The sequence below is a fragment of the Macadamia integrifolia genome, chromosome 6 (genome assembly GCF_013358625.1).
Source record: "Macadamia integrifolia cultivar HAES 741 chromosome 6, SCU_Mint_v3, whole genome shotgun sequence".
Classification (NCBI taxonomy): Eukaryota; Viridiplantae; Streptophyta; class Magnoliopsida; order Proteales; family Proteaceae; genus Macadamia; species Macadamia integrifolia.
The window spans coordinates 4,964,411-4,981,848 of record NC_056562.1 but is presented as its reverse complement, the minus strand read 5'-3'; the positions used below and the strand labels follow the sequence as shown (position 1 = coordinate 4,981,848).

The following is a 17,438-nucleotide window of genomic DNA, read 5'->3' as shown; positions in this document are numbered from 1 at the left end:
GCGACCAAACAAATTTATTGCCCTAAAAAAAAAGAAAAAAGTTACATTAATTTTTTATTTTGGATATTAAATTTTAGGGAAAATGCTTGCATAACCATATGTGTCTCTCTCTCCTCCTAGTTCTAGAAAAGTTGACGGCATTCCTAACATCCTCCTTAAATTTTAATTTGCTATTTCATTCTGTCCAATTCATCCTCTCTTGGGTTACCTAATAGTACAAGATTGGGTTTGGTAGGTAACCTCGGATAGAGCCTCAGAGAACAAGGATCCATTTAGTCGATCTCATTTACTGACTTCCAACATTGGGTTTGATAGCTAACCTTAGATGGAGCCTAGGAGAATAAGGATCTATGCAGTCGATCCCATTTAGTGATTTCCAACATTGGGTTTGGTAGTTAACCTTGGATAGAGCGTAGGAGAATAGGGATCCATGTAGTCGATCCCATTTAATTACTCCTAGGTTCCAGCTACTGCAACATATTGAACCCTCCTTAATCCTATCAGAAAGGTGCATCCTGGTTTAGGGTTAAGTTTCTTCTGTGTTTGGAAATAGTTGATGACTATGTTATCATTCTGACAATAGAGCGAGGATTCTTGTAGCGGACCCCATTTGCTAAGATTCGATAGGGAAGTCTGACTTACACGGGCACTCGTAGCTTTCTTTTACAATGTATCTGTATAATGGGTTTGCCCTGATTATAACTGAAATCTTCTCAGAAAAAGGAACCCATTTGAAATTAAAACCCTCGATGGTCCTTCTTCCCAGAAAATGAACACCACCGGACGTCGACGGCCATGCTACCTGTCAACAAAGCCTCCGCCAACACAGTGGCCGTTAACGGTTGTGCTTCGTCTTTGAGGTAGGAGAAAGGGTTTTTCCCATAATGTGAGAAATCTCAAACTCTAGCTGCTAAACAGTTGTAACTTTTTGAAAATCTTGGAAGAATTATATAATTTTTTTCTTTTTACTGTTCAAACCCAATTCCGAAAACCCTCAAATCTTGAAAGATGAGATGACGAAATCAACCCTAGTAACCGGGAAAAATTACATAACTACTACCTCTTCAAATCAAATCGTCGGCTTCCATTTCGATGTTTGTATGTTCTTTACTTCTTCATGAGGGAAGGAGTTGCAAATCTCATTCGTCTCTGTGAAACTTTCTTCCCCAATCGTTTCTTAATTCAAAATTTGACGATGACTTCATCTATCATTATCGCCAAAACCTTCTCTTCTTTTTCATCTCCTCGAAACTTACCCGAAATCCCAACACTTCAGAACCTCTTGAAAAGAGGTTTTAGTCCCACCCTCGAAGCCTTCAACCAATTCCTGGAGTTCCTCTCTGAAAACCAACGATTCAAATCTGTTCTTCACTTTTTTTCACAGATGAAGTCAAACAAAATAAGCGGCAACTCTTGTACTCACTCAATCGTGGTGCGGGCTCTACTTGAAGATAGGAGATTTGAAGAAGCTGAGCTTTTCGTGATCCAATTGGGAAAATATGGGTTTCTCTCCAGAAATGGTATATGGGATTCTCTAATTCAAAGCATCTGCGTTGCTGGAAAGAACCCAGAAAAAGCATTCTCTGTCTTGCGGGATTGCTTAAGAAATTGCGGTAGTTTGCCTTCTTTTTCTACTTTTTCTTTGTTGATTCACAGTTTTAGTTCTCTGGGTAAGATGGATAGAGCTATTGAAGTCTTGGAGATGATGACAGACGAGAAAATTGGACACCCGGTTAATAATTCCATTTGTAGTTCAATAATTTCAGGGTTTAGTAGAATTGGAAATCCTGAGCTCGCATTGAAGTTTTATGAGAAAGTTGAGAAAATTGAAACTTTTCGGCCTAATGTTGTAACATATACGGCTCTTGTGAGTGCACTTTGTATAGAGGGTAGAGTTAAGGAGGTTTCTAACTTGGTTTGTAGAATGGAGAAGGAAGGAATTGTTTTAGATGCTGTATTTTACAGTAGTTGGATTTGTGGGTATTTTATTGAAGGGATCTTACAAGAGGCATTTCAGAAGCATAAGTTGATGGTAGAGAGTGGAATAAAGCCCGATATAGTTAGTTACACCATTCTTATTGATGGGTTCTCAAAGGAAGGGAATGTGGAAAAGGCAGTTGGGTTTTTAAATGAGATGAAAATGGTTGGAGTGGAACCTAATTTGGTCACTTACACTGCAGTCATCCGCGGTTTTTGTCAGAAAGGGAAATTGGATGAGGCAATCAGTTTGTTTAGGAAGTTGGAAGCACTGGGAATTGTAGCAGACGAGGTAACATACTCGACCCTGATTGATGAATTGTGTAGGAAAGCAGATTTTGATCAAGTCTTCTGTTTGCTTGATGAAATGGAGAAGAAGGGGATTGGTACAGGAATTGTTACATACAACACTGTGATTAATGGTTTGTCCAAAGTTGGGAGGACATGTGAAGCGGATGAGATCTCAAAGAGAATATCTGGTGATAACTTTACATACAGTACATTGTTACATGGGTACATTGAGGAAAAGAATGTAGAAGGGATCTTGAAAACAAAAAGGAGACTGGAAGAGGCTGGTGTTCATATGGATGGAGTCATGTGTAATGTGCTAATTAAAGCATTATTTATGAGAGGTTTGGTGGAAGATGCTTACATGATTTTCAAGGAGATGCCAGAGATGGGTTTGCATGCTGATTCTGTTACTTATCACACAATGATTGATGGCTACTGTAAAGTTGGTAGGATCAATGAGGCACTTGAACTATTTGATGCCTATAGGACTTCATTGTTTCCTGATGTGGTGTGTTATAGTTGTATAATTCACGGGCTCTGTGAGAATGGCATGTTAGATATGGCAATCAAAGTATTTACAGAACTCATTGAGAAAGGTCTGTCTCCCAGTAAAGCAACCTATATGAAGGTGATAAGATCACTGCTTAAGCAAGGGAATGGACAAGGAGTTTTGAATTTTCTTCATGAGATTGAGAAATTAGAACCAGAAATATATGGTGACATATGCAGTGATGCTGTTCACTTCTTGTGCAAGAGAGGTTGTGCTGAGTCTGCATTTGATGTATTTATGATGTTGAAGAGGAAAAACTTTGGCGTGACAAGCAATTGTTACTATTCAATTCTTAAAGGGCTTATTACCAAAGGAAATAATTGGATTCAACAAGTGATGATGAATGCCTATCTTAAAGATTATGGATGGTCAGAGTTCAGATTTTGCAAGATTCTAGTTCGTTACTTATGTAAGAAGGATGTGGAACTAGCTCTCCGGTTTCTTGACAAGATGAAGAAAAAGGATATATGTGTCCTTGATCCATTCCCAGTTGTTGAAACGCTTGTAGAGCAAGGAAGAATTATAGATGCATATAAACTCATCATGGAAGTTGGAGATCAGACTCTTCTGAACATAGTTACTTATTCTATTGTGATTGATGGACTCTGTAAATCAGGATATCTTGATAAGGCCTTAGATCTTTGTGACTCCATGAAAAAGAAAGGAATAGCACCTAATATTGTCACTTACAATTCAGTGATCAATGGATTGTGTCGGCAGGGTTGTGTTATTGAAGCACTTAGGCTATTTGATTCATTGGAGAAAGTCAATTTGGTCCCGACTGATATCACATATGGTACACTTATCAGTGCTCTATCTAAAGAAGGGTTCCTACTAGATGCCAAACAGTTGCTTGAGAGGATGGTTCTGAATGGTTTCATTCCAAGTACACGTGTTTACAACTCATTGATTGATGGGTATTGCAAGTTCGGGTCAATGGAAGAAGCCATGGAGCTGCTTCTTGATTTGGAAAAAAGTTGTCATCGGCCTGATGCATTTACTGTCAGTGCTGTGATTAATGGCTGTTGCCGTAAAGGTGACATGGAAGGGGCCCTTGGATTCTACCTTGACTATAAAAGGAAAGGAGTCTTACCTGATTTGATTGGTTTCATTTATTTATTAAAAGGGCTTCTTGCTAAGGGAAGGATAGAAGAGGCTAGGAATATCTTGAGAGAGATGCTTCAGATCCAATCTGTTGTGGAGCTGATAGACAGAGCTGCAGCTGAGATTGAAACAGAATCAATAGGAAACATTCTTGTCTTTTTATGTGAGCGAGGAAGTATTCAAGAAGCCATCAGTGTCCTTAATGAAGTTGGTTCTCTGGTTTACCCTTTTGGGAGGAGGTTCGGTGCCATCGGTGGATCAGAAAAACTAGAGAAGCTACACAAAGAGGGCTTGTTTGATACTGTCACTGTGGAGTCTTTGACCTCCTCATGTACAACTGATTTGGATTTGGAATTGCTTGAGGTGGGGAAAGGAAATGGAATTGAGGATAATTTAATAAAAAAACACTTGTTTTCTGACTTTGATGCTTATTATGCCCTTGTTTCATCCCTATGTTCAAAGGGAGAGCCACAAAAGGCTAATAGAGTTGCAAAAGAAATGATTTTGTACTCGCAGAAGGGCTGTTGATTAAACTTCCAATGAAGTGTTGACTCCTGGATCAAGCTGCACTTTCTTTCTGAGGCTGCACTGATACTGTCCATAGGTATGTGCTATATACCTTGTTGAACTTCTTGCTCTCCATCCAGTTCAAAGCTCACTTCAGGAGGTTTGCACAATGTCACATGGGTAGGAGGATGTTAAAAGAAATCCTGGACTGCATGGACCCTCAAGACTTTGGATTCAAGCATCGGTAATACATTTTATTAACTTTAAGATGTGGACATTTTTTGTTTGTTGAATACATGATTTTTTTTTTTTTTCCACGAATATAATGAAAAGTTACACAAGGGATAAAATACCCTTTAAATCTACGAATGTTCATATAAAAATTACATTGGTAGTGTTATTTTATAAGCCTTATCAGTCCTGCCCTTTATCCATCTAATATCTGTTTTGACACCAGTGCTGTTTTGGGATTTCATTCCATTAATTCACAAACTGTGAAAGTTGTGGACATTTTTTGTTTGTTGAATACATGATTTTTTTCCCCCTGTTTTTCACGAATATAATGAAAAGTTACACAAGGGATAAAATACCCCTTAAATCTACGAATGTTCATATAAAAAATACATTGGTAGTGTCATTTTATAAGCCTTATCAGTCGTGCCCTTTCTTATCCATCTAGTATATGTTTTGACACCAGTGCTGTTTTGGGATTTCATTCCATTAATTCACAAACTGTGAGTTCCCACAATAAGCCTGGTTGGGTCAGTCTATGCTTATGCCTAGAAAGTTCGCTTGGATCTCTTACATCAGCAAATTGTCTAGGACCTTGTGCTGGTCTGTGGACAGTCAAATTATATTTACCAAATATCTTCTCACCTCTTACATGTTGGTTTCTACGATGATTAATTTTAGTTGCCATAATGTTTGTTGGAGATAGTGTCCAGATTAGCTCACAATCTGAGTTAAGCAGCTAATTTTGTATTTCTTTTTTTCTAAGTAAAATTTTGAGCGAAAAAAATAACCTATACAATGATGTTGTACAGCCAAAATAGAGTCCTAGAAACATAGTACACCTTATATATTTTGAGTTAACTCACAGGTATACAGAATTATCCCAACTGTCCCATATCTATAGTACTAGATTAAGGGAAGTGGGGTTCCTACTTTAATGTTTAGTATGTGAAGACAGCCTTTGTCCTTTTCCACCAAAAAAAAAGCAAGCAAATACATTTATTATCTTTTATAAATGAATTAAAGGGTAATTTCCTCATATCTCTTTTAAATCTCATCTGGTCAATCTCACCCCACACAAAAATAACTATTTACGATCAACCAAACTGTTAAATCAGCCTCCACTTTAAAATTTACTTTGCTAACTCCTCTCCCCACTCCACCCCCAAATTTCTTATCCACGTCCATTTCCTTATCCATTGGAAACCACCTCTCTCTCTACAATTGTCTCCCCCCAGAAACTAAATTATGTTTTCAATGCTGAGAAAGTATGAGCATTGGCTTATTAAGTTTTGGAAACCCATCATTTAGAGTATGACGACATAGCTTTCAACTTGGAGGACTTTATTATTGATAGATTTTGAAGACTCAAAACAGGGTTGAAGTCTAAGCCCCAAAGAGGGTTAGTAGGCCAAAATAGGCAATAGATCAATTAAGTAGATCCAGTCATATGGTCTGTTTGGAGTTCTTTTAGTTAGTTTCTTTGTTTACAAGATTGGATCCAAGTTAGTATTTGAGTTGTACTTTCTTTTATTTAGTTAGAGTTCAAGTACCATTAGGATAGTTGGTCTTTATATATGTGTCAATGTACCTATACAAGATTCAGAATTTAATGGAATGATTTAGATCCAAGTTTTGGGGAAAGGGTCCACTTCTATTTTGGGATTCTTCCAACTCCATTCCCCAACTCTGCTAGAGTGGGTCTCCTTAAGAGGCTGATCTCAAGATCCGCAACCACCCCCACCACCACATTATACTTGACCACCATAACTATCATATAGAGCTTTTTGGAATGATGTGTTGTAACCCGACAGCCACTAAGAGGGGCGGTGAATTAGTGAGTCTAATTCCGAACCCTGAATTGGCTTGATGCTGACTTGGCAAACCCTGTAATACCTGTCCATGTTCGTACACAGTTGTATACACACTCAGCCTCTCATAGGCACTTCCAAGTGTACACTCACTCCACATGTCATGCACTTCAAACAATATACAGTACAAACAAAGACCACACCTACAACACAGGGACTTTTATAAGGTTCAACAAGATGCCTATGTACCCGGAGTAGTGCATGTAAAGGCTTCATATCTACTCAATACATTATTTTTAAGTGCACCTACAGTTGGGAGCACCCACACCCAGTTTTTCCAACCTACAGCTAAGATGGCACATGCAGTGCCAGTACAAATTGCAACACCCATTGCAATGAAGCACCCACTCCCGATGCTTAGCACCCTCCAAGTACCCAGTACAAAATACACAATAAAATGGCACTTAGACACAATGCCCTACAGTCAAGCTTTGCCTAGCATGTATACATCAATCCCCTATTGCCATGGTTCAAGAACTCGAGCGATATCGTCGAAATTTTTCGCATTTTGACGGTATCCCATGACTTTGATACCATATAGCCTGTGACTTTTAAAAGTCACTGGTTTTGAAAGGTATCGACCGAAATTCTCACATTTTGACCGAAATGTGGGAAATTTCAAGTGGACCAATGGGTTCGACCCTTTGGGTGGAACCAACCTTTATAAAAACATGCTTAAATGGGAAACCAAGTGTTCTCATTTCAAAATTTTGACCCTCTCCCCCCCTTGTGCCCAAAAAACTTCAATCTAAGCTTGGATCTTGACTTTTGACTTTTGAGTGTGTTGAATGTTGAGACTTGAAACTTAAGAGATAACTCACAATTATGTAATATTATTGTTATTTTGGATCCTTTGCATTATGTTTTGTTTGTTTTAAACTTTTATTCATGTATTTCACAATTATGTACTAATGTAGATTGTAGACTACATATAATGTAGACTATGTACTTATGTAATATAATTTCAATCAACGACTCAAAGTACATTAGCAAACTTTGTTTCCCACAAGTATGACTTTAGATGTTTTTTCCATGAAACTAATTATGTGAATGTGTTAGAAATGTCTAAAATAGGACGTGCACAAAAAATCAGACAAAAAAAAAAACACATTTTGGGGGTCGAAACCAAAGTTTCCACCCAACTGGGAAAAATTCCCTGTTTGACCGAAATTTCGGTCTCCCCAAACATAATAGGAAAAATATGTAAATTGAATCCAGGGTTAGAGAATCTCACAACCGATTGTTTTTTATGATCTGGGAACCTCCACTAATCGCTGGAATCTCAACTTCTCTCAAGAGGAACTTGGTTGTTCGAGTGTTAACTGCAAGCATGTGCTCTCATTCCTCCTCTCCCCTTGTCTTCTTGGACATTGATGGACAATGAAACCATAGCTTGCTCTCTTCTCTTCTTTTCTCACTTTCTTGATGTGGAATCAATTCACCATTATCATAGCTCAACAACCTCTCAAGAGGGCTTTAATGGAGTAGACAAAGCCCCCCATAAACACATCTCACCACCTTCAAACAAACATACAAGGGAGCTTCTCTCTTCAAAAACGTGGCCTTCCTCTCACTAAGAAACTCTTCTCAGCTGTCCATTAAGTAGAGGATGAAATTCTTGAAAATCAGCAACTTGAATGGACTAATTTGGCCATAGAAATCAAAAGTTATGACCTTTCAAAGGTGGGCTAACCAGAACAGACCAAATGGAATCTTTCGGGGTTGGCTTGGAGTGCGCTGGCGGTGCAGGGTACATCGGCATTGATCCTAGCCATTAGATCAGATTGAAATGGTACCATAAATCTCGGCCATTGGATGTGCACAACGGTCATTTAATCAAGACCACTAGATGGGAATCCGCTAATGCATGCATTGACGCAACTATCAGCGCTGATGTCAGGCCACAGGTGCATTGTCAAAGCTCCATTGGATGGCTCAGTGCAAAACCCCGAAAGCTGTCGGTGCTTAAATAAGGCTGAGATGACTCAGCATCCTTTAGATCTGAATATTCAGATCCTTGATCAACTCAGATGTCTTGGATTATAATCTTCAGCATAGTGCGAAGCACACCAATCCATCCTTAATCTGGTGAAACACCAGACCATCAACCGCTATGCACCTGGCCACTAGGGTACCTCGCGATGGCATAAAACACGCCATGTGTTAGTACAAAGATGCGCCAGCCATCCGATCCACATTTGGGTTGCATGGAACCATCACAGTCGTGGATCTTGGATCTTGGATCCCAGAGCTTTTAATAATAATAATACAAAGCCCCTTTTGCCATATATTTTTATGCTGAAAACCCCCACAACTTGCACTTACGAAATTTTCACAAAAACCCCTCACTTCATAAAATTAATGCCAAAACTCCCCCTTATACACCGAGAGCAATTGGCAGATTCCGGTTTGTAATTTTTGGACTGATAATGTGGAAATGGCCATAACTTCTTCATACGATTTTGGATTGAGGCAAAACGAAAAGGGTAATGACCATGACTTAACGCTCTACAACTTTTCAGAAGACCCGATCATCAGACTTAGTCATGCAAAAAAATCAAATTACCCCTGAATTTTACAGATGCCGTAACTTCTTCATACGTTATTGAAACGAGACGAAGCCAGGTGTGTTGGAAATAACATATTTTTCTCATACCATCCCATGGAGGATCCGCCTTCTAGAAAAATCATTCTCAATGCGGAAAATGGCCCGAATGCAAAATAGGCCAAATTTTCCTGTTGATGGCATAAGTTCTTCATACAGTATCAAAACGGGACGAAATTAGATGAGTTGGAAAGAATAAATTTCGCTCGCATTTTTACATGGAGGAACCATCTTCCAAAAAAGTCATTTTCATTGTCGAAAATGCCCCCCGAGCTTAAATTGGCCAAATTTGTCAGTTTTGACCCGAAATTCCACACCACCTATCATGGATGACTCAAACCACTCCAGAGACTTCATGTAACATTGCCATCCCATTGGAGAGACAGTATGTTGCCGTGTCATCACTTTCGGCCACATCTCCCAAACTGGCCACATCATCGCTGCCATGTGGCCGAGGTTGCCAACAAGAACAACTAGAAAACAACATGATGATCATCTTTATGGAGCTGAAAGGGCATTGAAGCTGGATGTCCTCAATTCTATGGGGATAATAACCCAGAGTAGAATCTCGATAGGTCCATAGCCTGGAGACATTCTTCAAATGGTATTGGTTGATTGAGGCTAGAAAGATTTCATTTGTATAAGCTAAACTAAGGGCATGACTACAGCAGTAGAATCAAACTTGAGGCATCAGGGTAGTCACTACTTGGAGTGAGATGAGTGAACCCATGAATGAGAGATTCTTGACGATAGACTGTAAGCAGCGCATGCACCTCAAGTTTACACAACTAAGACAGGACAGCATGACTATTGTGGAGTATGTTGCCAAGTTTTATTAGTTAGCTACTCGATATGATTTTGATTGATATGTAGAGGTATTTCTGGAATAGTTTCACAATGGCTTGCATCCTCCAATCAGTGCTTTTTAGTTTGTAGAGGCTAAACTAAAGGGCAAGGCTCGAGTCTGGTGGATCAAGTACCAGTAGTAGAATCAAACTCGAGGCATTGGGGCAGTCACTAATTGGGATGAGATGAACAAAGCCATGAACTAGAGATTCTTGTCGATCAACTTTAGGCAGCAGATGATGCACCTCAAGTTCACATAATTGAGATAAGATAGTATGACTATTGAGGAGTTTGTGGCTAGATTTTATTAGTTAGCCACTCGATATGATTTTAAGTGGAATGAGGAGGTATTGGTGAAAACAGTTTCGCAATGGCTTGCATTCTTGGATCAGTGTTGCACTAGATCTAGTGAACTTCCTATGATGGAGGACGCAATACAAGTGGTATATCAGGTAGAAGAGAGTTTGAAGCAAGGATTAAAGTATCGGTATCGGTCGCTATATCCGTCGACCAAAATTAAGATATGTATCTGAGGGTATCGTATCGTATTAGAGATACCCTAAGATACGCACATAAATTGATATGAAACACCTTTTTAAACACTTTTGCATAAAAAATTTATTAAAAAAAGCTATTGATAACATGTATTATGCATAAACACTAAATTGAGGGTATCGCACTAAGAATTCAAGGTTTGTAGTTGTTCCATAAATGTAAAATCCTTGTTCCCAACCTTGATTTCCACTTTAGTTAGAGAGAAATATGGCTGTCAGCAACTTTGGAACAAAAAATCGTGTTTTCTGAAAAAAAATACCCATCTTGGCCATTATATGACCGTAACGCACTGTATCGGTACATACCGATACTCATCGATACGTACTGATCGATATACACCGATACTCACCGATATGTACTGATATTCATCGATATGTACTGATTGATACATACAAATACTCACTGATACGTACCGATACATACCAAAATGTATATTTCACCTCGACTTTATATTTTCCATAGAGTATCAGTACGTATCGATAGTGTATTGGTGCATATCGATATGTATTGTAGGATATATATCGATACGAAAGGATTTTAAAAATTCCATGTATCGTATCGGTGTGTATCGTATTCGTCAGCTAAATTTAAGATGCGTATCAGAAGATATCGTATCGGTATCGGAGATACTTTAAACCATGGTCTAAACAGGCCTTACACTCGGAAGATTTTTATAGGCAGTTTCTCTTAGGATGATAGTTAGCAAACTTATCAATCGGAGAAGTGGTTCAACAAGCCACAAAATAGTGGTTCCTCTATGACATCCTCATGGACGAACCATCCTTATTCTCTACCTCAATCTGGTTCTGACAGACCTACAAGGTCGTGGGCTGAGATGCAATGTTTTACATGCAGGGGGTTCAGAAATTTCTCTGCTTAGTGTCCTAATTGTCTGGTTGCTTTTGCTGATAAGGAAGAACTCATGGCCATTACTTCTAAAGAGCAACAATGGAACAAGATAGTACTTTTGGAGGCGTATCATGAACATGAACGTAGTGAAGTCAACAACAGTGATAGTGATGGAGAATAGCAGTTTTGTTATGTTCTTCATCCACTTTAGGCTACACTCAAGGTTTTTGACAAGGATGATTGGCATCATAGCAGTATTTTTCAGACCAAAGTATGGTGCAACGACAGTCCAAGTATTATGTTACAACGTCATCTTGAAGACGTCATTCACAAGCTTGGTTTGAATATGGAACCACATCCTAACCCCTACATGGTTGCCTAGGTAAAGAATACCAATCTTAAGATCAACACTCGCGTACTCTGTTGGTGGGTTGATTGATACAGTGCAATGCGATGTCCTACCTCTGAAGGTTTGTCACATCCTCCTCAGGCAACCATGGTTATTTGATAAGAAAGTACAACATTTTGGTTATGAGAATTCTTATTCCTTTTTTATTCTTTTATTTTCTTATGATTTACTTGGGTAGGTTAGGTAGGAGGTAGAGTTCAATTCCATTTTAGTCTTAATATTAGATTTGGAGTCTTTGTTCCTTTCCTTTATTTATGCAAGCATATATGAAGTACCCATCGATGGATAGATTTGAATAGAGAGAAATTTTTGGTTGGTTGCTGCCAAGAGCTGTGAGTGCATGTACTGTTATTTCTTCTCTTCTGATCTTCTTTTGTTTCAGGTATTATCCACTGTCTTCCTTCTCTGCTATTCGTTTCTTTACTTCTTCTCGTAATTCTTCCATACCCCTCCTTCTCCTTTGCTGATATTTACTGTTACTTGTTCCAGTAAGCCCTCATCTGGGCGACCATACACTTAGTTTCATCTCTTAAGGCCCTAACCCCTGTCTGATCGTGAGAACCAGACCTGCAACCAGGTGGTCTTTGAATCTGTCTGCCAATTGCAGCTTCAGTCCTTTGATATCAGTATTTTGATGGTCGTTTGGATTTCTGTTGGAGTGCAAGCAAGAGGCCTTCCGCTTGTCAATCTATCCTTCAAATCCTAGACCAAACAGAGAAGCAAAAAGGGAGTTCTCTCTTTTGGGAGAGAACCTGCTCTTCCACCGCCCTTGCTAGTCGGTTGGTTGGATTGATCAAAAGAGATTGTTTCATCTCGGACCAAATCTTTATCATTTTGGTTTTGGGTTGGATTTTATGGAGTTGATAGAAAAAATTGAAACCAAATCGGACTGATAATAACCCGATAAGAAACCAAAAACCTAAAAAACTAGGATTGCTATTAATTTCTATGTATACATGTAAAATTGAAACTGGATTGGATCAAATCTGATGACAAAAACCGATAAGAATTGAAACCGGTTCAACCTGTAATAGAAATCAGACCGACCTGACAGCTTGACATATTTAGATGTAACCATGCTTGGTTACAAAGAGTTGTCACTGCCGACGTGGCACAGAAAAGACAAAATATCCATTATAAAAACATAAAAAATCATTATGAAGCTAACATGAGTCTAAAGTAATCATGACATCTTGATTACCCAAAATAACCCACCTCCTATTGTTCAAGGTCTAACCAAAGCTTTTGCTTTGCTCGACCATCATGCGATTTGTCGTTGACAACTCCATGTAATCAGTGCATGGTTACACAAAGCATGACGCTGTTTTTACAGCCTACATTTAGTGCACATTGTACATACACCTTATAGATCCATGACATTTTATTGATAATTAACAATTAATGATGTAGAAAAAGAATATATATATATATATATATGATAGAATGGGAAGAGCTTAGCTCATTACAATCAATTTAAATACATTACAGTTGGATGGCTGGACTTAGAAGCTTAAAAAATTTACAAACTGATTTAAGGCCTGGCGAATGCCTATCATGGGTGGCTTTCCGTCCGCAATTGAGTTTAATGAGAGCTTCTTTTTGGATCTGCCAGAGCTTGTGGATGCCCAGATTCCACTGCGCCAGACCAAGTACTTTTTGGATTTCTAACCAAACCTCAACAGAATTACTACGCGCATTTTCAAAAAGACGGGTGTGACATGGAGTCATGGACTGAGCCCCGTAAACTGATGGGCTCTAAAGGTTTTTAATTGGTGATCTGATTCAAATTATTGACATTATACAGTTTTGTTGGATAACCAAATCCCCAGTTCCCTGATTATGTCATGCGCACACTTGTGTGAAGTAGGATTTTCAATTGTCAATTTATTGAGTGTTAAGAGTGATTAGAATTTCTTTTTATGAGTCAATTTAGGAATTTTAGAGAGTCTTTATATAAGTAATACACCTCCCATTAATTGGAGATGATTTAAGCGTTTTGGTGTTGTTGAGCAGTGCAGATAGGAATGGTATCCCACGCCTGATTTTTTTGTCTTCTCCTCCCGAGCAGATCGAGATCATTTCTTTTCCTTCTCTTTCCATCGATCTTATTTCTTCCCTTAACAACACAGTTGCTTGCTTTATCTCAAATATGTGATCAGATTTGATCATGGGTGTGCTTGCATCTAAGATCCATAAATTGGATTTTCAGATTCCATTAATTGGTATTAGAGCCAAACCTGGCCGTTAATACCATGGATCCTGCCCTCTTGTTTTCCATTCGCCATCAACTTCAACTCATACAAGAGAACCACGAACAGTTGCAGTGAATTTCGAAGAAACTCGATGACAATGAAAAGAATTTAAGAACCAATTGCTGATCACATCTGATCATATGGAATCTTCATTTGATAAATTGATCTCAGTTGTTGAACAATGGATGGAAGAACAAGACAACGAACCATTGACGATGGAAGACGTAGTGCCTCCAACTATCATTGAAGAATCACCTATGGATGAGCATAAACTGGCTGATCTTTTGGTTGAACTAGTCAAATTTGTGTTCTATAATGCAACTTAAACAACAGATTATCACTGATTTTGTACTGTTGGATCATGGCCTGATCTTTAGTTTCGTGGAGTTAAGGAGAGTAGTTATTGATCGTGCATTGAAGATCCTCTACTTCTACAAAACTCAAGGACGAAGTTTTTTTTTTTTTTTAAATCAAGGGAGTATTGATGTAGTTGCATTAGACATTAATCTCGTATGTACGCCTTTGCACAAGCTTTGCTAGGCCCATAAAGTATTGGTAGCAGTCCAATGGGATGAAATTGACCTTTAGGTAGTTATATTATGGGTTGGTGCCTTTCATTTTGAGTAATAGAGTCTGAGAAGGCTGCATTACCCATCATGACACCACATGTGGTATATGTCTACAAAAAATTAGGGTGCCTTAAGTAAAAGAAGCTTTAAGGAGGATAAAAGTAAGCAAGGCACCAAGTCCAGACAGTGTCCCTATAGAAGTGTGGAAGAGCTTTGGAATCCGTGGTTTATCTTGGCTAACCAAGATGTTTAGTAAGATTATGAGCACAAGGAAAATGTTTAGATGAATGAAGTTGAAGCATTATGGTTCCAATTTATAAAAATTAATTTGATATTTTTAGCTACAATAACTATAAAGGCATAAAATTAATGAGTTATATTATGAAATTATGGGAGAGAGTTATTGAAACCCGCCTGGGACAAGAAACTACTATTTCGGAAAACCAATTTGGTTTTATGCTAGGAAGATCCACGGCAGAATTTATTTACTTAGTAGACTCATGGAAGTATTTTGATATTGCAAGGAGGATCTACATTTCGTTTTTTATTAGGAATAATCATACTATCTCTAAGGATTGAGTGGAACAATCTCACTGCTTGACAGTTTGTGACTGAGGAGATTGCAGCTCTTGGAGGTTACTTGCATTGATGACGGAATTATTTTTCTGGGAAATAAGCTTAGTCGGGATTATTATTCCAGCAGCTAGAAACTTTGCTGATTCATATTGGATAATAGATTTATACATCTTTGGAAGTGCATCCTCCATCTTGGTGTTTTGACATAGGAATCAATATTTCCAGCTAAAGTTGAGTTTGTTTTCTATTGAGATGTGGGCATTTGTGCTTTATTAGGAATCGATTTGCCTGCTGGACTACTAATTATCACCAAATTACATGCAAAAATTTACCAAACCTGGCTGTTTGGACCCCGGAATCCAAACTGAGATTTAATTCTGTTTCCTTTGCAAATATATAAACAGAACTCTTATATATTTATAGTGATTTTGGAAGTAATTTTTTTTTTCTTTTCTTTTTCTTGTAGCTGATCTTGATAAATGCAGATGAACTCCATGCAAGATTATTAAGGACTCGAACCTTGTGAAAGGATCTTAAGCTTGTACCTCCAGGTTAGCATTGAAGCAAGTCACTCATCTTCATGATTTGGTTTCGCAGCTGGTCTTTTGTTCGATGCCCTAGAGTGCCTTATGTGGTGGCATTCCTACTGTTCACTGGTGAAAGAAGTAAGCCTCTTTAATTTCCCTATTCAGTATCTCTGGAATGCACCATTAATGGCATTTCAGCTTTTGACTCATTTCTAAGACTCAAAAAGAAGCATGATATTCAATCTGCACGTCTGGGTTCATATTGTGAAATCATTGGATGAATGCACCATCACTTCAAGGGGTGGAAGAGAGAGAGAGAGAGAACTTGTTTGTTTCTGCATATACTGTCAGCTGCAAAGCTCTGATAGCCATCCATGCCCACTCGGGGTTTGCATTCACAAAGATGAGTTGGGATGGGCTCGACTCATCTGGATTTGTGTCAAGATGTTGTCATGATGTCCTACTACACGTCCTCAAGTTTGCCATCCATTACAGTCCTAAGTGTAAAGGCCAGTGTTAACCTGCAAGATGAGAAGGTACATATTATTTGAAAATCTGCTTCTTTGAGCATTTATTCTCTGCTTGTAGTTTGCTACCAGAAGTTTTTATGACTGAATGTTTTTTCTTCCTTTTGTTAAACAGACTGCCTTCCCAGTTCCCACCAAGTAAGACAACAGCAGAATGGAAAGAGAATCTCAGTGGGCTCTTGCTTAAAGCACACTACAGAGGCTTAAACCGCCGGAAACCATTAACCCTTCAGCTATAGATCAGTTACAGGGAGCTCTTCGTGATTGCAGAATAAGCCAGAGGCTTCGTGATCTGTGCCCACTCAAAAGTGGTCCATTGTTGACTTGTTGACTTGTTGACTTATGGGTTGGCTTCATGATTTGTGTAGGAAGATATACCCTGAGGCCTGATGCAGCCGAAATCTGTGGAATGAAAGACTGCAAGGCCCGAATGGACCTTTGAAAATACAGCACTTGGGACTTCAATACATGAATGGCTGAATAATGGAATAGGTGCTTGCTTATACATGGGAGGTAGGGATCTCAATTGGTCGGTTTGGTTTCATCGGTTTCGGTGTGAGAATAGGTGAAAACAAAACATGATCTAATAAGGATGGACCGATTTTGGTTTTGTTCTCTTATTGGTTTAGTTTCGGTTTAACATGTAAATATATTCTGAAGTAAGAAAAAGTATTTTTTGAATGTAGAGCTAGTATCAGGTTATATTGGTTTCAGTCTAGTTATTTAAGTTCAATTTGGTGGTCTGGTTTGGTTTTGGTCTTGCAAAACCCCAGTTTGAAACATGGTCATACAACGGTTTTGATTTGGTTTAATCGGTTCAGGTTAGGTTTTGACACCCTTAAAGGGTGGGTATATGATTAAATTTGAGTATGGATTTGACATGTGGTTAAATAAGCCCCTTCCTTAGATATCTAATGGTCAAAATATACAGATTTTCTTGACATGTGATGGTACTAGTTGCCCGTCCAAAAAAGATTAGTGACTAAGATCCTACAACCTCCTCCTCCCCTCCCTCTTGTGCACGGGCTCTTAGGTTGAAGCTACCACCGCTAAACTAAGCTAGTGTTCATAATTATTCCATTTTAAATACTGTACACACCATACAATGATTCCAAGCTATAACACAGTTCAGGGATTCAAACATCTAGATTGGACTACCATCCGATCAGAATTAAAATGAGGCTACTTTCCA

General features: G+C 38.6%; 1 protein-coding gene across 4 annotated transcripts; it reads left to right on the top strand.

The window, feature by feature from the left end:
• Positions 1-614: 614 nt before the first annotated feature.
• Positions 615-16,948, top strand: LOC122082380 (pentatricopeptide repeat-containing protein At5g57250, mitochondrial). 4 transcript variants are annotated; one of them, XM_042649892.1, is made up of 4 exons: positions 615-4,526; positions 4,614-4,673; positions 15,659-16,255; positions 16,362-16,948. In XM_042649892.1, the coding sequence occupies exon 1, from the start codon at positions 1,118-1,120 to the stop codon at positions 4,448-4,450; it is 3,333 nt and encodes a 1,110-aa protein (XP_042505826.1). In that variant the 5' UTR covers positions 615-1,117; the 3' UTR covers positions 4,451-4,526; positions 4,614-4,673; positions 15,659-16,255; positions 16,362-16,948. The 4 variants fall into 4 exon arrangements, with proteins under 4 accessions (XP_042505826.1, XP_042505828.1, XP_042505827.1 ...); XM_042649894.1 differs by having other exon boundaries at positions 616-860; positions 1,385-4,673; XM_042649893.1 differs by having other exon boundaries at positions 616-4,673; positions 15,678-16,255.
• The last annotated feature ends 490 nt before the right edge of the window (positions 16,949-17,438 follow it).